The 22365-nt window shown below is 43.9% G+C and overlaps 1 protein-coding gene across 11 annotated transcripts in view; it reads right to left on the bottom strand.

Moving 5' to 3' along the window:
• Positions 1-22365, bottom strand: part of tpk1 (thiamin pyrophosphokinase 1) — a 380881-nt gene that overhangs the window by 280542 nt on the left and 77974 nt on the right. For all 11 annotated transcript variants that reach the window (XM_073054376.1, XM_073054384.1, XM_073054377.1 and 8 more), the window contains one exon: positions 21327-21411. In XM_073054376.1, the coding sequence (XP_072910477.1) occupies positions 21327-21378 (52 nt within the window). In that variant the 5' untranslated portion in view covers positions 21379-21411. The remainder of the gene's footprint in view (positions 1-21326; positions 21412-22365) is intronic.

Below are 22365 nucleotides of genomic sequence, written 5' to 3'. Positions count from 1 at the left end.
CTCAGAGTAGCTTACAGTGAGGATAATTTAAATACCATATCTGATGCTTTCATCATTTTCCTATTTCTTAGCAGCCTGGATAAGGGTGAAAAGCACCTGTACAACAGTAGAGAATCATTTAGCGTGTATTCGGGATTTTCATATTTAACTAGATTACGCATATTATAAGTTGCTGTCAATTTCAAGAAGTAATGACAGTGAACGTTGACAGCAAACCTTGTTAAATACCTTAGTCAAATCCATCAAATAACACCCTACCATCACCTGCTACTTCTTGTTCTAAGTGCATTATTCTGCATCATTTTACCCATGTTGATGGATTTCTTTCCCAGAAACATTCCCATGGGAATCTATCAGTATTCGGCTCTTGGAGAAGCTATCATTTTTTTATTCCCAACAATGCTAATCATGATTCTCCTCGCTGCCCCCGACTCCCCCCCCCCCATTCATTTTAATTGAAAAGAATCAGTGAGATTTTTATCGGGTGCATCCTCCCCACACAGAAATAAATTTTGCACATAGCAAATCATGACCTGCTCTTTCTAAATGTAGTGGTTTCTTCACGTGGTATCTATGCTGACAGCTTTGATACAGTGCAGCCATTTCCAGGATGGATATAATTCCATAAATGATTATATTCTATGTTCCACAATGTTAAATAAAATATTAAATTTTAACCTCTTAATAACTCTTCATGTAGCATTAGGCATTTGCAAAAGCTCATGGAAAGATGAAGAAAAGGCACGACTAGTTGACAACACAATTCCGTAACCTGCACAGCCATTCAATAAAAACATGAGTGAAATTTCAAAGGGCTCATGACATTGAGGGTAATATGCAATGAATGGACAGAGAATTGGCCAATAAGCAAAGCAAAATGTCAGGATAAACAGGTCACTTTGGTTGGTAAGCTGCAAACAGTGTGGTGCATTCAGATCAGTACTGAGCTCTCCAATCTATACACAGTCCATATTCATGACAAGTGAAGACATGCTGCTAATACAAAGGATGGGAGAGTAACACAAAAAGGTATCGGATAAGTTCAGCAATTATGCAAAATCTGACAGATGAAGGGAAATGTGATGCACAGATGTTATACTTAAAACCTGCATGCACGGTGAGTAAGTGGAATAACAAATAGAACGTGGCCTTTACTTAAGTAATGTAGCAAGAGCTGCAGTCAGATCCATGGCAGCTCAGTGGGCTCTATTGTACAACTGGGTTTGGGCTTTGTGAGTTTTGTTTATTTTTCTTTTTCATTTGGGGGAGTAATGTCTTTTCCTTCAACAACTCCCATGGCTTTTCTGTATTTCATTGTTATCTGGAGAAGACGTTTATCAGAGTTTTATTGTACATGCATACATTGACAATAAAATGAACCTTGGTACTTTTGTACCATAAACTAGTGAGGGCTTGAAAGGAGAATGAGACAAATGAATACATGGCTGAAGAGCTGGTGTTTGTAGGGGGGCTTCAGCTACTTGGACTATTGGGATTTTTTCCTGAGCAGAGTGGAACTGTACAAGAGGTATGTGTTGTAGCTGATCTAGAGTGAGACTAATATTCTAGTAGAGAAGATTGCTTGTGCTACTAAGCAGGGGTAGACTAGTCTGGTAGGAATGAGGAACTCAAAGTAGCAATGTGTCAAATAAGAACATTGAGGCCATATAAAATGTTGATCTAGATTCAGTTGTAACCTTAGACCACGTTCTTCACTGTCTACCACAGCACCAATTTTAGTGTCACCTTACTAATCATGACAACTAAATTCTCTTCCAAATCAGTAATATCAATATGATGATTAATAAATGACTCTGCACCAGTCCCCTCACACATCACTGGTTACACATGTCAGATCTGAAAAGCAACCCTCCACTTCCACCCTCTGCCTCCTACCACCAAGCCAACTTTGTATCCAATTTGCTGTCTCATCCTATATTGTATGCATTCTAACGTATGTAAAGTCTATGCCAATAGTGACCCTTGCCCTTCTCCATCCACTTTGTCACCTCCTTAAAAAATTCAGTCAAATTTGTGAGACATGATGTCCAACTTCTATAGCCATTCTGACCCTGTGTAATCAGTCCTTGCCTTTCCAAGTAAAAATAGATCTATGGCAAGGTTCACTGGCCTGTGGTTCATTGGCTTATTCCTACTGCTCTTCTTAAACAAAAGCACATCATTAATCATCCTCCAATCTTCCAGTACCTCACCCATGACTGACAAAAATATGAAAATCTCAGCCAATGTCATCAGATACACCTGTTAAACACTGAAATGTATCCCCCTTTATGTTTCAAGTCTGCTAAAATCTTGCCCTTCATTATGTCATGTGCATTAGGATATCACTGTCCTCCTTCCTGAATTCACATGCATACATGTCCTCCTCCATGGTGAATACAATTCAGAAGGATTAATTTAAGACAATGCCCATCTCCTGGGGCACCACAGTATTCCTTTATTTCAGTGCAGTACAGTCCATGTTCAAAGCCTTCTCTGGTAATGCTCCCAATTCTTCCTCCGCTACATTGATTACTCCATTGGTGCTGTTTCCTGCATCCATGCTGAGCTCATCAATTTCATCAACTTTGTCTCCAACTTCCATCCTGCCCTTAAATTCACTTGGTCCATTTCTGACACCCCCTCCCCTTTCTCAATCTCTCTGTTTCCATCTCTGGACACAAACTGTTGACTGACATCTTTTATAAACATACATATCTTGACTATACCTCTTCTCAACCTGTCTCCTATAATAATGCTACTCCTTTTTCTCATTCCTTCACCTCCACCACATCTGTTTTCAGGATGTGGATTTAATTTCCAGGACGTCAGAAATGTCCTCCTTCTTCAAAGAACATGTTTCCGTTCCTCCACCATCGATGCTGCCCTTACCTGCATCTCCTCCATTTTCCGAATGTCCATGCTCACCCCAACTTTACTCTGCCGTAAAAGTGACAGAGTTCCTCCTTATCTATGACCCCATGAGCCTCCACATTTAACACATCATTCGCTGAAACCCCCTCTGATTCCCTTGTCCAGTCATCCCTCTCCACTAATCTCCCCCCAGCACTTACCCCTGCAAGCGGTTAAAGTGCTACACTTGCCCATTCATTACTCCCTCTCCTCAATTCAGGGCCCCAAACAGTCCTTCTAGGTGAGGCAACACTTCATCTGTGAATCTGCTTGGGTTGTCCAATATGTCTGGTGCTCCCGCTGTGGCCTTCCCTATATTGGTCAGACCTGTCATAGACTGGGGGACCGCTTCGTCGAGCACCTCCACTCCATCGGCCAGAAGCAAAACTCCATTGGGGGCCAAACAATTTCATTCTGAGTCCCATTCCCATTCTGACATGTCAGTCCGTGGCCTCCTCTTGTGCCACGATGAGGCCACCCTCAGGGTGGAGGAGCAACACCTCATATTCCATTTGGGTAGTCTTCAACCTGATTGCATGAATATTGGTTTCCCCTCCCAAAAAAAATACTCTTTTCTCTTTTCTATTCCCCACTCTGGCCTCTTACATCTTCTCACCTGCTTAACACCTTTCCCTGGGTCCCCTCCTCCTTCCTTTTCTCCTGCAGTCCACTCTCCTCTCCTTTCAGATTCCTTCCTCTCCAGCCCTTTACCTTTCCTACCCACCTGCTTTCATCTATCCTCCTTCCCCTTCCCCCATCTTTTTATTCTTTCATCTTCCCCCTTTCTTTCCGGTCCTCAAGAAGGATCTTGTCCCAAAACATTCATTGTTTATTTATTTATTTCCATTGATGAACATAGAACATAGAAATCTAAAGCATATTACAGGCCCTTCGGCCCACAATGCTGTGCCGACCATGTAACTTACTCTAGAGACTGCCTAGAAATTCCCTTTTTCATAGCCCTCTATTTTTCTAAGCTCCATGTACCTATCAAAGAGGCTCTTAAAAGACCCTATTGTATCCGCTTCTACTGCCACCACTGGCAGCGCATTCCATGTACCCACCACTCTCTGTGTAAAAAACTTACCCTTGACATCCCCTCGGTACCTATTTCCAAGCACCTTAAAACCATGCCCTCTTGTGTTAGCCATTTCAGCCCTGGGAAAAAGCCTCTGACTATCCACATGATCGATGCCTCTCATCATCTTATAAACCTCTATCAGGTCACCTCTCATCCTCCGACCTCCAAGGACAAAAGGCCAAGTTCACTCAACCTATTCTCATAAGGTATGCCCTTCAATCCAGGCAACATCCTTGTAAATCTCCTCTACATTCTCTCTATGGCATCCATATCCTTCCTGTAGTGAGCTGACCAGAACTGAACACAGTACTCCAAGTGGGGTCTGACCAAGGACTTATATAGCTGTAACATTACCTCACAGTTCTTGAACTCAATCCCATGATTGATGAATGCCAACACAGCATACGCCTTCTTAACAATATTGTAAACCTGTGCAGTAGCTTTGAGTATCCTATAGACACGAACCCCCCCTCCCCCACCGATGTCTCAGATCCTCCACACTGCCAAGAGTCTTAACATTAATATCATATTTTGTCTTCAAATTTGACCTACCAAAATGAACCACTTCACACTTATCTGGGTTTTAGTCCATCTGCCACTTCTCAGCTCAGTTCTGCATCCTATCGATGTCACGCTGTATCCTGTGACAACTCTCCAGACTATTCACAAAGCCCCCAACCTTTGTGTCATCAACAAACTTACTAACCCACCCTTCTACTTTTTCATCCAGGTCATTTATAAAAATCACAAAGAGGAAGGGTCCCAGAACAGATCCCTACAGAACACCACTGGTCACTGACCTCCATGCAGAATACAAACCATCTACAACCACTCTTTGTCTTCTGTGGGTGAGCCAATTCTGGATCCACAAAGCAAGGTCTCCTTGGATCCCATACCTCCTTACTTTATGAAGGAGCCTTGCATTACCTTCATCAATGTGTTTTGTAACATCCTCAAAGAATTCAATCAGGCTCATAAGGCATGACCTGCCCTTGACAAAGCCATGTTGACTATCCCTAATCAGATTATGTCTCTCCAAATGCTCATAAATCCTGCTTCTCAGCATCTTCTCTGACAACTTGCCCACCACTGGTCAGACTCACAAGTTCCTCAAGCATTCTGTGTGTGTTGCTTTAGATTTCCAGCATCTGCAGAATTTGTCCTGTAGCTGTTTCTTTGTCACTTTTGCTTTTATTATCACTTATAGTGTGGCGACCCACTTTCTGCGCAGATGAACCGGCTCACAAATAGCCAGCATGCGGGGGGAGACTTTGGTAATGCACCTTTGACGTCATTTCCGCCCGGAGAGGGCGGGCGCTAAGGATTAAATGCCAGTGCCGCGAAGTTTGAATAAACTAGTCTCCAAATGACTTACCAACTGTGTGTCATTATTTCAGCACTGTGTCTAGCACATCGCTACATTGGTGACCCCGACGGTCCAAACGGGATTTGGACCAAAGATGACCGACTCTTCATCTGTTCACGCAGTTTCGCTAAAACTGCCGACTTTCTGGACGCTGCGACCACGCGTGTGGTTTAGCCAAGCAGAAGCCCAGTTCCAGATTCGGCAGATATCTTCTGATTCCATGCGTTACTATCACGTGGTGAGCGCCCTTGACCAGGAGACGACCACCCACGTTGCGGAATTCATACAGTCGCCCCCAGAAGAAGGCAAATATGAAGCATTCAAAGTGCTGCTCATTGGGACCTTTGGCCTCTCATGGCGTGAGCGAGGTGCCCGCCTGCTTCACCTGGACGGTTTGGGAGACAGACTGTCATCAGCATTGATGAACGAGATGCTGGCCCTGGCTGACGGACACAAGCCCTGCCTCATGTTCGAGCAAGCGTTCCTAGAGCGACTGCCCGAGGACATACATCTGCTGCTGGCTGATGCAGATTTCAGCGACCCCTGGAAGGTGGCAGCCCGGGCAGACGTGCTGTGGAAAGCCAAGAGGGAGAGCGTGGTGTCCGTCGGTCAGATTACCAGGCCACGCGCCCAACAGCAGACCAGACCAGGCCCGGCAGGGGGGCGCACAAAACACAGAGGCAGGAGTGAGGAGGCCAGTGAACAGTGGTGTTTCTACCACCAGCGGTGGGACACAAAAGCCCGCCATTGTCGCCCGCCCTGCAAGGGCCAGCTGCCACTAATGACTATGGCGGCTGGCCACCAGGACAGCCTCTTGTATGTCTGGGACAAACAGTCGGAACGCCGCTTCTTAGTCGACACCGGAGCGGAGATCAGCATCTTGCCCCCGACGGGGTACGACAAACACAGCAGGAAGCCAGGACCCACCCTGAGGGCCGCAAATGGCAGCACGATACGGACCTACAGCACCCGCACAGTGCAGCTGCAGTTCGGCACTAGCCAGTTCACGTGGGACTTCACACTGGCCGCTGTGGCCCAACCACTCCTGGGGGTGGACTTCTTGCGAGCTCACAGCCTGCTGGTCGACTTGCAAGGGAAAAGACTGGTACATGCCGAGAAGTTCCAGACGTTCTCCCTGGGTGAAGCCAAGTTGCCGGTCCCACATCTGGACTCCATCACGCTGTTGGACAACAAATTCACCAGAATCCTGGCGGACTTTCCATCGATTCTGGCACCGCAGTTCACGGCAGCCATGCCCAGACACGGGGTACAGCACCACATTCCGACTCAGGGACCACCCCTCCAAGCCTGCGCACGAAGGCTCCCCCCGGAAAAGCTCCGCCTGGCGAAGGAGGAGTTCAAGAGGATGGAGGAATTGGGGATTGTACGGAGGTCCGACAGCCCATGGGCCTCCCCCCTGCACATGGTGCCTAAAGCAGCCAGGGGGTTGGAGACCATGCGGCGACTACCGCAGACTGACCGAGGCTACAACTCCAGACCGCTATCCCGTGCCACACATACAGGACTTTGCAGCAAACCTGCATGGGGCAAGAATCTTTTCCAAAGTAGACCTTGTCCGGGGATACCATCAAATCCCGGTGCACCCTGAAGACATCCCCAAAACAGCACTCATCACCCCGTTCGGCCTGTTCGAGTTTCTCCGAATGCCGTTCGGCCTGAAGAATGCCGCACAGACGTTCCAGTGGCTAATGGACACGGTGGGACGCGACCTGGACTTTGCGTTCATCTATTTGGACGACATCCTTATAGCCAGCAGTTGTCGTCAGGAGCATCTGTCCCACCTCCGCCAGCTCTACTCCCGCCTGAGTGATTTTGGCCTCATGATCAACCCGGCCAAATGCGCGCAGAACGTGCGCGCAGTGCCAAACAGCCAAGGTGCAGCAGCACACTAAAGCCCCGCTGCAGCAGTTCGAACCCACCCACCAGAGGGTCAACCACATTCATGTGGATATCGTGGGCCCCCTACCAGTGTCCCGAAGAGCGCGGTACCTCCTAACTATGGTAGACCGGTTCACGAGGTGGCCAGAGGCAGTCCTGCTCACCGACACATCTGCCGATTCCTGCACCCGAGCACTGATCGCAACCTGGGTAGCACGCTTCAGGGTACCGGCCCACATTACCTCCGATAGAGGCGCCCAGTTCACCTCCAGCCTGTGGTCGGCTGTGGCCAGCCTGTTGGGAACGCAGCTACATCACACAACTGCCTACCACCCACAGTCGAACGGACTGGTGGAACGCTTCCACCGTCACTTGAAGTCGGCTCTCATGGCCCGCCTGAGAGGACCTAACTGGGTGGACGAGCTTCCCTGGGTCCTGCTTGGAATTTGTACAGCGCCCAAAGAGAGGATCTGCACACCTCATCGGCCGAGTTGGTGTACGGCGCACCCCTGGCCTTCCCAGGAGAGTTCATACCAGCCCCAAGGGGGCAAGAGGAAGAACCTGCAGCAGTCCTGGACAGACTACGTGAAAGGCTCGGCAACCTGGCCCCTGTACCGACTTCACAGCACGGACAGACCCCGACCCATGTACCCAAAGACCTGCAGAACTGTAAGTTTGTGTTTGTACGAAGGGGCAGACACCGGGCAGCGCTACAGCGGCCGTACGAGGGGCCGTTCAAGGTGATCAACAACAACGGGTCCACGTACGTTCTGGACATTGGGGGGGGGAAGAGGAGGTTTTCACGGTGGACCGACTCAAACCAGCCCATGTGGACTTGGCGCAGCCGGTCGAGGTTCAGGCACCGCGGCGTAGAGGCAGACCTCCCAAACAGAGGCTGATCCAGACTGCGGACATTGGGGGGTGTATCGCCGGTTCTGGGGGGGGGGGGTTATGTGGCGACCCACTATCTGCGCAGGTGAACCGGCTCACAAATAGCCAGTGTGCAGGGGGAGACTTTGGTAATGCACCTCTGACATCATTTCCGCCCGGAGAGGGTGGGCGCTAGGGATTAAATACCAGTGCCGCAAAGTTTGAATAAACTAGTCTCGAAACGACTTACCGACTGCATGTCGTTATTTCAACGCTGTGTGTAGCACACCGCTACAATAGGATGTTTTCTGATTCTCCTTTGCCTTTTCTGCTGAGGACATCTGATGGTGTTTTTTTGCCCCCCTAATTTCCTTCTGCAGTGAACTCCTACTACCTTCATGATTTACCCTCTGGTCACTACATTATGTACAGAAGTGGAATCTGGTCTGGTCTTCTGCTGCTGCAGTCCATCAGTTTCAAGGTTTGGTGTGTTGTGCATTCAAAGATGATCTTCTGCATGTCACCGCATGGTTATTTGAGTTACCGTCACCTTCCTGTCAGCTTGAACCTCTGACCTCTTTCATTAAAAAGATGTTTCCACCCACAGAACTGCCACTGACTGGAATTTTTGTTTTGCTTTTCTCAACAGTTTTTGGAAACTCTAGAGACTGTGCATGAAAATCCCAGGACTTCAGCACTTTCTAAGATACTCAAACCAAAATGTCTGGCACCAACAATCATGCCATGTTCTAAGTCATTTAGATCACATTCTTCCCCATTCTGATGCTTGGTCTGAACAACTGAAGCTCTGCGTGCTTTTATGCATTGAGTTGCTGCTACATGATTGGCTGATTAGATACTTCCAACAACGAGCAGGAGTATAGATGTACCTATTAAAGCAGCCACAGCGAGTTTGTCTGCCACTTTTTCCTAACCAGGACTTCAGTTTCCCTCATCATCCACTGAACACTTGCCCTTTATTCTAACAGCAACACACGGGCCCTGAACTCTTAACTCACTTTTAAAAGGTTCTGACATGCCTACTGAAAACCTCTCACAATCAACCTTTGCTTTATATTGATGAGTTGGGTGAAACCGTGAATGGCATTATTAGTAGGTACAGTAGACAGTTAAGAAGGTTGTTCAAGGTTACAACAAGATATTGATTAACTAGAAAAGTGGGCAATGGAATTGGAAGATAAATTTTAACTCAAGAAGTCTGTATCAATACAGTTGGCAAAGTAGTTCAAAACATACACACTGTATGGTGTGAATGCTTTGTTGAACAGATGGATCTTAGATTACAAGTACACAGTTCACTGAATGTGCCAACAGGATTAGACAGGGTGGTGAAGATGGCATATGGCATTTTGCCTTCAACTGCCTAGGCACTGAGTGCGAGAGCTGGGATGTCATGTTATAACAGTGTGTATAGAGAATGACCAGGGCGAGAAGGGTCTTTGATTATGTTGGCTGCTTTCCCAAGGCAGAATATAGTGTAGACAACTGTACAAGGTGTTGATGGAACACTGCATACAGATTTCATCCTTTTAGCTTAGTAGAGCTGCACTCAGATCACAATCACTAAAGAAGATAGATAGTTGATTACCGGAGATCGCGTGGGGGGAGGGGGGATTGTGAAATCTAGAATAACATTACCATTTTCTATTAAAAGGTCACCCGTTTAAGATGGAAATGAGGAGAGATTTCTTCATTCAGATGGACATGAACTGTTGAGCTTTTCGACTCTACATACGAGCAATCATTTATATTCAAGATCTGAGCAGACAGATTTTCAAAATGGATCCTGTGCTTTCCTGGCATATGTGACGAATGAACTCTTCTTGGGCTTCCAGCCAGGTACAGGTATCCATCCATCCCTGAAGAAGATGGCAGTTTGTCATCAAAACATCAGTTATAATCAATACCAGTAACCCAGCAGGAAGCCCAAGAAGAGCTTATTCATAGGCAGATTTTCAGTTCCAGGGCTTCAAGGGTTATGAGGAATGGCAAGCAGGTGGAGAAGGGCCCAAGATCAGTGCTTCCATCTATGGAAAAGACTACAGTCGATGTTTTGGGCAGAGACCCTTCAGCAGGACTGCTGAAACGCCTCGGCCCGAAATGTCGACTGTATTCTTTTCCATAGATGCAGCCTGGCTTGCTGAGTTCCTCCAGCATCTTGTGTGTGTTGCTTGGTTTTCCAGCATCTACAGATTTTCTCTTGTTTTTGAGAGCTTCCATGATCTTATCAGATGATCAATTAGCTTACTACGTTTTTTCAAATGTTGTACAATATCAACTGTACTTTCATGCATAATCCCATATTCTGTAGATTCCTTGGTGTACAATTTACAATTTCAGTCTTTGAATACTCAATAACTAAACATCCTTAGGTAGGACGCAGAATTCTAAAGATTTACATCACGGCATAAAAAAAAATCAAATCTAAGTTCTACTTAAATATTACACATTTTGAAACTAAGAAAGAGCTTTGTATCAATAAAAAGTAAAATACAACTAATAATTATGGCTAGGAAATCTTATGCTAATCAAAATCCAAATGAAAAACATAAAATTTTGTAACTAGATGCATTTTGCTCTTTCAACCAGCTTAATCTGGTATTTAGTAACTGGCTCTGGATAAATCACAATTTGTATATCGCCTGGAGATAGCCACTACAATCCGCAGACCAGACTTGGTCTTATGGTCCAGCAGTCTGAAGGCTGTAGATAGATAGATAGATAGATAGATACTTTATTCATCCCCATGGGGAAATTCAACTTTTTTCCAATGTCCCATACACTTGTTGTAGCAAAACTAATTACATACAATACTTAACTCAGTAAAAAAATATGATATACATCTAAATCACTATCTCAAAAAGCATTAATAATAGCTTTTAAAAAGTTCTTAAGTCCTGGCGGTAGAATTGTAAAGCCTAATGGCATTGGGGAGTATTGACCTCTTCATCCTGTCTGAGGAGCATTGCATCGATAGTAACCTGTCGCTGAAACTGCTTCTCTGTCTCTGGATGGTGCTATGTAGAGGATGTTCAGAGTTATCCATAATTGACCGTAGCCTACTCAGCGCCCTTCGCTCAGCTACCGATGTTAAACTCTCCAGTACTTTGCCCACGACAGAGCCCGCCTTCCTTACCAGCTTATTAAGACGTGAGGCGTCCCTCTTCTTAATGCTTCCTCCCCAACACGCCACCACAAAGAAGAGGGCGCTCTCCACAACTGACCTATAGAACATCTTCAGCATCTCACTACAGACATTGAATGACGCCAACCTTCTTAGGAAGTACAGTCGACTCTGTGCCTTCCTGCACAAGGCATCTGTGTTGGCAGTCCAGTCTAGCTTCTCGTCTAACTGTACTCCCAGATACTTGTAGGTCTTAACCTGCTCCACACATTCTCCATTAATGATCACTGGCTCCATATGAGGCCTAGATCTCCTAAAGTCCACCACCATCTCCTTGGTCTTGGTGATATTGAGACACAGGTAGTTTGAGTTGCACCATATCACAAACTCCTGTATCAGTTTCCTATACTCCTCCTCCTGTCCATTCCTGACACACCCCACTATGGCCGTGTCATTAGCGAACTTCTGCACATGGCAGGACTCCGAGTTATATTGGAAGTCTGATGTGTACAGGGTGAACAGGACCGGAGAGAGTACGGTTCCCTGCGGCGCCCCTGTGCTGCTGACCACCGTGTCAGACCTACAGTCTCCCAACCAAGTAATCTCAAAGCTCACAGTGCCCTGGGAAGATGCAGTCTGTGAGGCGTATGAGTGGAAACTTGTCAGATACCTTGAGCTGGTCACAGATACTAAGCAGCGTGGATGGAAGGTGCAGAGTTTCCCAGTAGAGGTGGGCTGCAGAGGGTCTGTGGCCACTTCCATGGTCAGACTACTGAAGGGACTGGGGGGTCCGAGGTCAGCGGCAAGCTATAAAAGAACTCTCGGAGGCAGCCGAGCAAAGCAGCTACTGGTTATGGATGAAGAGGAGTGACGTCAGCTGGGCCCTAAAAAGACCCATGGGTGGCCAGATGTGGAGAGGGGTGCACCTGGGATGCCGGATCGCACTGATGGGCCCTCTGGAGATGTAGTGGGCTTAAATTGACAAAGCATCTAAGAAGCGGGGTGCCCACCTGATGACCCCTGGGAAGCGTCTGCCACCCACCAAGCTCCACCTCAAGATCTCTATGCTGTGACCCGAGTTAGGATCTGCTTATCACAGGGATTGAAACATCTAGTCCTATGAGCTCAAACTATAAGTCTGATTCATCAGCGGCTGCTGTGAAAGAGCAGCTGACAACCAGGGAAAGTCCAGGTGACATCTTGGAAATAAAGATAACAGGAGCGGAAGACCCCACTGGGGCTGTCATGGACTAGCTACCCATGGCAGCAGACTCCTCTTGCCTGAGTAGCATATAGCAGTCAACTATTGATGGCTAGAAGAACTACAAAAAGAAAGATATCCCCAGAGCCAGTGTGAGTGGGGGAGCAAGATGACTCAAGGTTGGATATTCCGGTTACAGAACATGGCCATGACTTTGACTATGAGAAACACAGGCAGTATAGTACTCCAGTCAGTGAGATCAGCTGGAATTACACTCGAGAGTTGCATCTGTGGCTGGTCCAAAGTAACATCGGCTAGGGGAATGAAGATTCACCAGGGCAGGATGAAGCGCTTGAAGGAGTCAAGACTGGGACCTTGCATCGACCAGTATTTCTTGAAGGAAAGGACAAGTAAGTCAAATGAAGTTCAGTGGCAGGATGGAACCCATAGTCCACAGAGCATCAGTTCCTCAGGCGTGGTTTCAGAAGAGCACGTCAGCACTGAAGACACTGCTCACAGGAAAGACAAGGTCAGCCAGCACAAAAGAAGCTGCAAGTGAAAAATCCATGTGTGAAATGGCTGAAAACCTGCAACAAGAAAGAGAGGGCTGTGGTCGACAAGGATCTATGCAGACCCCTCAGTGGTCTAAAGGGAGCAGCTGAGAAGAGAACCGAGAGGATGGGTGACCTCATATACAACTACAGTGCAGAAAGATTTGGAGTGGGGGAAATACGTAAGACAAAACTGCCAGCACAGGCCAAATCAAGGAGACAAAAGGTGATAGAGGGCCTCATTAAGGAGAGACAGCAACTGAAGAAACAGTGAAGAAAATCAACCATGGAGGTAAAGAGCAGGCAGAACTCTCGACTCTAAGGAGGGCAGAAAACCTCAGGCTTTGAAGAAAGAAGAACACGGACAACATTCTATAAGACCCCTACACATTTCTGAAAAGCATTTTTTCAAAGCAGAAGAATGGATCTCCTAAGATGTCAAAGGAAGTTCTGAAGTTCTCATACTCAGACAGCCGGAGAGCTGAGCACATCTCAATACCTTCAGATATGCCACCCATCCACCCTCCGCATCAGCAGTTTGACATCAGTCCCACCAGGTATACTGAGATAATAGAAGTAGTAAAGCAGGCGAGGGCTACTTCAGCACCAGGGCCAAATGGAGTTCCGTAGAAACTCTACAAAAATGCACCAAGAGTCCTGAACTTCTTATGGAAACAGATGAAGGTGGTCTGGAAGAATAAACTTCTTCCTAGAGCATGGTGGTGGACAGGGGGAATTCTAATTCCTGAAGAAAAAGATTCCTCAGAAATTGGAGTTTTGGCAAATAAATCTATTAAATGTTGAAGAGACAATATTTTTCAGTGTCACAGCTCAAAGGTTGTCTCCTTATCAGGAGAAAACAACTTCATCGACACACGAGTGCAGAAGGCAGGGGTGCTAGGCTTCTCTGGCACCTTGGAACACACAAGTATAATATGGCATCAAATACAAACTGCTAAAAGGGAAAGAAGAGACCTCTGTGACTTGTTCTTAGACCTAGCCAACGCTCTTGGGTTGGTCTTACATAACCTCCTGTGGTCTTCATTTGAATTCTACCGTGTACCAGAATGTACTACAACCTTGGTCACAGCCTACTTTCAAGATCTCTAGTTGTATGTTATATTGACTGTTCTATTTATTATAAACTATTATAAATTACTATGATTGCACATTGCACATTTAGATGGAGACGTAATGGAAAGAGTTTTACTCCTCATGTATGTGAAGGATGTGAGAAATAAAGAAAAATTCAATTCAATTCTTACTGACAGCCGCAGAGTTCAACCAGTCTGGCAGCCTGTGGGGATAGGCATAATGGCAGGTTGCACCATCTCTCCACTGGCCTTTCCCACGGCAATAGAAGTAATCACTGGAGTTTTTAAATGGGCAATTGGAGAACAACTGAAGTCAGGACTATGCTTACTACCAATGGTGGCATTTATGGATGATTTAACCATCCTGACAACTACCATCCCATATACCAAACTATTGCTTGATAAGCTCCATTCAAACATCAAATGGGCCTGAGTGAAGATTAAAACAAATAAGTCTAGGAGCATTTCTATAGTCAAGGGATGGCTGTTTAACTACAAGTTCCATGTGGATAGGAAAGTAAATCCTACTGAGTCAGAAATGCCAATTTAAAGCTTGGGGTGTTGGTATGATGTAAACCTCAGTGATACAGATCAAGTGAAACTACTGAGAGAAGAAATCATCAAAGGGCTCAAAGCCATCGATAAGACCTTGCTGCCAGGAAACCTCAAGCTCTGGTGCCTTCAGTTTGGATTGCTCCTTCAAGTGTTGTGGCCACTGACTCTGTAGGAAGTTCCCATCATTCATGTTGAAAAGCTGGAGAGGACAGTTAGTTCCTTCATTCAGAAGTGGATGGGCCTACCAAGATCGCTAAGTTACATCTACGCATGGCAAAGGAGCTCTGGATTTTCCTGCCATGGGGCTGACTGAAGAGTTCAAGTGTGCCAAGGTGAGGCTTGAGATGACTCTCTCAGAATCTCGTGACAGTGTTGTCCAGGATACTGCACCCAGGACCCTAACAGGGAGAAAGTGGTGTCCAGCAGAGTGAATCAAACAGGCAAAAGCAGCACTCAAATTTGCAGACCTTGTGGGCCAGTGCAATGTGGAAGGGGGGCCTTGGCACAGCCTGAAGTAGGCCCATTTGGCAAAAGATGACAACAGAAAAGCAAAGGCGAGTTATGGTGGTGGAGGAAGTTCAGCAACAGCAGGAGCAGATGAGGTGTGCAAGAGCAGTGTCTCAGGCGTAACAGGGAAAGGAACAAGGTGGGGAAACATTGAGAAAAGAAAATTCAGCAGGAAAAACTTATAGGAAAAGGAAGGAGGAAAGATCAGCTTCCTTAAAGAGCTGTTTATGATATCTCCCAACTCCCAAAAATCTGAACCAGTGGCTCAGTGAAGACCCAGATTTCCACTCTGCTGAGTCCTCACACTCATCCTCTCATCTTGCAAAGTAAGCCTCACTCAAGGGAGATGCACGTGCAGGCTCAACCAGATCCTCAGACGTTTGGTGTCCGCTGTGGAGAAGCAAAGGCTGAATAACAACTCTAAGCCCCATATGACTGGAAAAACCACCATCTCCCTTGTCTAGCAAGGGCATGCAGAGCCACCCTCAGCAATACAGTTGGTGTCAGACATACTGGAGCCTGCTCATGACTGGAACATGGCTGTCAACCTTGACAAAAGGCTAATATTTCCCCCAGAAATAGCCACTACAATCCTCAGACCAGACTTGATCTTGTGGTCCAGCAGTCTGAAGGTTGTAGTAATCTCAAAGTGCCCTGGGAAGATGCAGTCTGTGAAGCGTATGAGTGGAAACTTGTCAGATACCCTGAACTGGCCACACATGCTAAGCAGCGTGGATGGAAGGTACAGAGTTTCCCAGTAGAGGTGGGCTGCAGAGGGTCTGTGGCCACTTCCATGGCCAAATTTCTGAAGGGATTGGGGGTCTGAGGTCAGCGGCAAGCTTAAAAGAACTCTCGGAGGCAGCTGAGCAAAGCAGCTACTGGTTATGGATGAAGAGGAGTGACGGCAGCTGGGCCCTAAAATGACCCATGGGTGGCCAGATGTGGAGAGGGGTGCACCTGGGACGCCGGATCGCACTGATGGGCCCTCTGGAGATGTAGTGGGCTTAAACCGACAAAACATCTAAGAAGGGGGGTGCCCACCTGATGACCCCTGGGAAGCGTCTGCCACCCACCAAGCCCCATCTCAAGATCTCTATGCTGTGATCCGAGTTAGGATCTGCTTATCACAGGGATTGAAACATCTAGTCCTATGAGCTCAAATTGTACAATAATTTATTATAGTATAGTAATTATGAAATTGTCTTGAATTAAGTTTTGGATGATTGGATTGATGTTCAAGATGGCAAATAAACTATTTCATCGATATTAACAGCTTTTGACAGATGGCAAAATTTTAAAAGTATGTAATTCATTTGGAACTTCATATGGTTTTATCTTGTGTGTTTACATACATAATCAGATGTAATGAAAAATACCATTGCTCCTGAATGCATCTGCCTGAGAGCATATCACATTTTCCAAGGATGTATTTGAATAAAATTCACAAAGATTTACCATTCAATTACTAACTTCTACAGTCCAGGCATACTTTATTAGTACAAGACTTCACAGAAATTATACCAGTCTTATTGATATTTAAACTCAATTAATGCCCTAAGCCAGAGGAGGCTGTCCACTATCCCAGTATTTTGACAGTCTTATTACTCGAATCACATATAACAGGATGCAGTTCACAATATCAAGGCAAGACGTGTTTCGCACTGGATAGTATATGACATTTAATCAGAGAATGCAGTATATGTTGTACTGATGTGCTTTCTATTAATTTTATGACAACCTAGAATTCTATACCTTATGTAAATCCAAATTTTGCACTTTAAGCAAATTAACTAGGTCAGTTGAGATAGAATGTGTAAAACATTGTTAGTTACTGCTTATTTTATTCCAATTATATTTTAAAACAGACAAAAGCCACAGTTTATTCCGCATATGTGATTAATAGTATCATTACAAGAAGAAATAGAACTGATCATAAAAATTTGCCCAAGAGTCTGTTTTAATTCCTAAATGCTAGTAAGAAAGGTGCTTCTAAATACTTTAAGATAAACTAGGAAATGACTGAATTTCAATTCCAGGGCTACTCCATTGTAATTCTGCTCTGAGCTAGTGAAAGATAGAAATCAATTTCTCTTTTTCTCATCTTTTCTACTTCTCTATTTCTCAACATTTTCTTTAAACATTCCAATGAAGATCAAGAATGCACCAAGTAGAGAATAATGGCAGAACTTGTGCCAATAAAATACTCTAACATACAGGTATGTTTAGATTATGATTTTTTCCTGTCAAGTTTTACTCATAATTCTTGTTTCACTGAATTCTGGGGGGGAGAAACAATATACACTGATATAAATATTGGTAGACTTGTTAGCTTGGTATTAGTGCTTCAGTGTCTACAATTCTGTTATTGTACACAACAAAAGCAGTGATAGCAATCTCAATTGATGCTCAGCTTTCATACATTCCTTCTAAAGGGCTGATTTAGTGCACAGGAAGCAGAAGTCTGTTTATATTTACTTTTGCTCTGAGGTAAAATGCATGCCCTGATACAATCTGATTAACACTTGGCTTGAATCAGACTCATGATATGATTGGGGGGGAAATGGTTTCCCAGTACATAAATTATCCTCACAAAACAGCTTGGGCCACAACCTGTTAACAATATTTTTGGGAGTTTTTGAGCAGAAACTTTACTGTTTTATATGCCCTTCCTTCGTAATTAGATTATTATTGTCGCATCTACTGAAAAACTTCTATTTGCATGCCATCCAGTCAGATAATTCCACACTGTACATCAAAGTATTATTAGAAAATCAGAATGCAGAATGTAGTGTTACAGTTATAGACAAAGAGCAGTGTAAGCAAACAAATAAAGTCAAGAAAAGGTGGAATGAGAAATCAAGAGTCCAGACTAATAGGCATTGGAGAAGTTTTTTCCCTACTGCGGTCACTTTGCTGAACAGTTAACTGCCGGTTAACTGTCGGCTAACTATTACTTGGATTGCACTACCTGTATGTATAATCTATATTTTTATTTATATTTATCATTATTATTGTTATGAGCAGAGAGACAACATCTGCCGGAAGTAAATTCCTTGTATGTGCATAGGTACTTGGCGATTAAAGTCTGGTTCTGATTCTGATTCTGATTCTGATCAGACAAGAGGTCTCTTTATTAATCTGATAATAGCAGGTTAGAAGCTGGCCTTGAGTTTGGTGATACGGTTTTTTAAGTTTTTGTATCTTCTGCCAAATGCAAGATAGGGTGTTGGGGTGGGTGCGATGGAGAAGATTGACTACAACCCTGGGTGAGAAGGCTCCTTCATTATGCTGGCTGCTCTCCCAAAGCAGCAGGGAGTAAAAACAGAGACAATTGTGGGAGGCTGGTTTTTGTGATACACTGAGCTCTCTCATGAATAATGAGACAGCAAACTGCTGTTTTGGACTTCCAGACAGCCATTTATGTCAGGGTCATGAAGACATACTGTAAGAATATGAAGTTATCAAGTTTACAGCTTACACTCTCTGCCAGTACTTTCACAGACATGACTACTTCCTCTTCTTTGTCTAACCAATTATGCATTCTTTCCAAATGCACTAATTTAGCCTCCTCTTAAATCAAAGGTTCACAACCTTAATTAAAACTATGTCCCACTGAAGAGAATTTATCTTTTTCACTTTCCCTCAATCCCATTCTTCAATATGATTATAAACCATTAATAAAATCTCTTTTTATGAACTTGCTTTGATGCTTCTAACTTATTAATTTTATTCTCCACTGCCCCCCCAACCCAACCCAAAATCTAGGCCTTGAACTTCATTTTTATTCTAACAGTTTCATGTAGTTGCCCATTCTATTTTCAAACTAACTAATCAATGAATGTACAAACAGATAACAAACAATTCTCAGCCTTTAATTTTTACCACATGGTCAGCATGGATTTCACCTAATATCTAGCATCCATGCCCATTGCCCTGACCAACTCAGAACATGCACAATTTACAAATATAAGGGGAAAAAACTTCTTTTTTTCACATATGGGAATATCATCATCATCATCATCATTTTGTGCCTTGTCATATGCTTTGGTGCTCATGGTCCCATGACCATGACTGTTCTGGGCAAATTTTTCTACAGAAGTGGGTTGCCATTACTTTCTAGTGGGCGGTGTTTATAAAATACTCTTCAGAGATTGTCTGTCTGCTGTCAGCGGTCACACAACCAGGACTTGTGATACGCACTCGCTGGTCATTCGACCATCCACCACCTGCGGCCTTGGCTTCATGGGACTCTGATCGGGTGGGAGGGGATAAGCAGGTGCTCCGCCTTTTCCAAGGGTAGCAGAGGGAAGGAGCACCTTACACCACCATTGGTGGAGACGTATCTCCACACTGCCACCCATGGGAATACACAAACTGAAGATAAAGAAATGAATTTAGCTTAATTCACCCTTTTCCAGCTGAACAACTGAACAAAAATTACCTTTTGAATTTCTGCCCCTAACATTGAACTTGCTGCCAGATAAGCTATTGCAACTATCTCTCGATTCTATCACTGGATTTAATTTGGTGTCGAGCCATGGAGCCCAGATATGCTGGGTTTACCCAGTATTACATTTGCTAAACCTGTCATAAGATCAGAGACACCATTCATTTGAAAAGGAACTCCCAGTTTTGTAGGTCAGATGGGAAAATACCTGTTATTTCTATAAATTACTTGTTGTTAATTGTTAAATTACATAGTTTAGTTAAATTGCTTATTTAATTATTTGAAAAAGCAAATACTTGAAAATAATACACGCTGGCATTACTTAATGGGTCATTGCATATTAAATGCTTTGCACGCTGCTAAATGTTCCCAATTGCAGCTTATCACATTGAATATATAAAAACTAGAAATAAGATATCAGCCTGAGTTTAACAGCAACACCTCAATAAACCCTAATTGATCACGTCCATCAAATTACACGTGTACTGACTATGAGCAGCAACAACAGACACAAGGCACTGCAGTAGCTGGAGGAGAATAAACAAGCTGTTGGAGGAACTCAGCAGGTAAGGAAGGAAATGGACAGTCTAGTTTCAGGTCGAGACCCTTCAAATGGACTGAATGGTGGGGAGAGGGGGTGGGAGCAAGAGCTGGCAAGCAATAGTTCAGGGGTTCCCAACCTGACATCCATGGACCGCTTGCTTAATGGTTTCAGTCTATGGCATAAAAAAGATTGGGAACCTCTTCAATAGTTGGATCCAATTGAGGACAGGTTTTTATTTTACTTTGTTTTAATATATGTAATTATTCCTTTTAATTTTAATTAATATTATTACCTTTTAATTTTCAATTAAATCATTAAAACACTCTTATGAATTTTAAGATGTCCCTTGTAAAAACGTGCCTGAGTGCACTGCCCAAGGCCTTGTTGTGCTTCACCATGCACTTGGTAGGTGTAGCCTGTCAGAGATCTCCATCTGACCCAGCCAATGCTCAGGTAGTTTGGCACTGTGGGCAGTGAGCCAAATCCAGAGGCTCTACCTCTCAGCATGTCCAGGCCATTTGCTTGGATGCACATACTCTTCAGAAAAAGCACATTACTTTTCTCCAATAAAGAATAGATTAAAACAATAATAAATAAGAATGCGCAGTTCTGTAGATAATGAGTGGCAATTGCATTGGAATACAAGATTAATAAGCTACTGTCATTTGTCCCTCACTTTTTATTAGGACATTTTGATTTAATCCTTTAAGACAAACTGAATTTATAATTCAGGACAATGTTGTTTAATATTTATGGGGCACAGTTTCAGTCACCTGAGGTTGACAAGTTGATTATTTAGCATGGTGACATTTTTCATTTAGAACTGTCTGAAATGACACTCATTTGATGCTTCATTTCTGCTACTGATGTACTTTCAACACCTTCAAGAATTAGTCAAAATATCAACAGGCAGAAAACTATTGAATAAATTGCTATAAAAGAACTGGAGGACACACAACTTCTGATTCATTACAGTCAACTTTATGAGAATGTCAGTCCACACATTCCATCCAGTAGAAACAGTCCATATTCTTCTCTCCAGGCAAAAAGCTCAATATGTTTTAAATGGTAGATCCATGTACAAACATCAAGTGAATGACAAATAGTGCTAGTAAGCACACAATGTATTGTTTGAGAAGAAAAATAAAAGTACCTGTAGGAAGTAAACAGTCCAGAGGAATAAATGTGTCATCTTTGGCAGCCATCAGTGTAGACCTGTAAGTTTTCCCTCTCTTAGTCTGCAACCAAACAAATACAAAATAAAATAATGATTACATTATTGGACAACTTTCAAATCTCTAAACTGTAATGAGTAACAACATGTTTACTGAATTAATGCCGCACTGATAAATAAATAAGATCATGTATGAATCAATACTTCAGTAACAAGAGCTTACTCCATAAAATTGCAGCAACATGCACTATAGGAAAAAACATATTTTGCCAAACACACACACAGAGGTAACTTTCATCTTCGTATCATTTCAAATCCAGTTACATTTGAATTTATATCTTGAAATAGTGATGTTTGCAATTCTACTAAAATTCTTCAACATTGTCTAAGGTTGAGGAAGCTGAAATAAAACAGGTCCCTTGAAGAAAATAATGAAGCAGGAAAACACTTAAACAGGGGGTCAGGTGGGCTAACATGGGGCATAAAATGTCCTTGGCAGGCACGGTTAAAGAAAATACCAAGCTATTTTATGCATAAGAGCACTCAGGACAGTAGAGGACCATTCAAGGACAAAGAAGGGAATTTGACAACCAGGAACTAGATGGAATGGGCGAGATACCACATGAGTTCTTTGCATTGAGCATAGTGTGATGAGAAAGGAGTATTTTGATTTTCTAAATGTTAATATGAAGGAGGATGAGTGCTGGATCTATTGAAATTTAAGGTGGATAGGTCCCCAGGGCCTGATCTATACCAGGTTATTAAGAATTCAGAGTTGAGATCGCTAAGGCCTTTTCAGAGATCCTTGTATCCTCTTTAACCTTTAGACCTGTGTGCCTTACACCATCGAAGGGAATTATTGGAAAAGATACTTAGGGATAGGAATTACTCATTTAGTAAAGCATGGTCATTGGTGATCGTCAAAATGAATTTATGTAAAGGATGTCATTTATTTTGAACCTAATACAAGTGTTTTTGAGAAGATAATGAAGATGATTGATAGGGAAGAATGATGTTG

Source organism: Hemitrygon akajei, chromosome 8 (genome assembly GCF_048418815.1).
Source record: "Hemitrygon akajei chromosome 8, sHemAka1.3, whole genome shotgun sequence".
In the NCBI taxonomy this organism is placed as follows: Eukaryota; Metazoa; Chordata; class Chondrichthyes; order Myliobatiformes; family Dasyatidae; genus Hemitrygon; species Hemitrygon akajei.
This window is presented reverse-complemented; position numbering and strand designations above follow the sequence as displayed.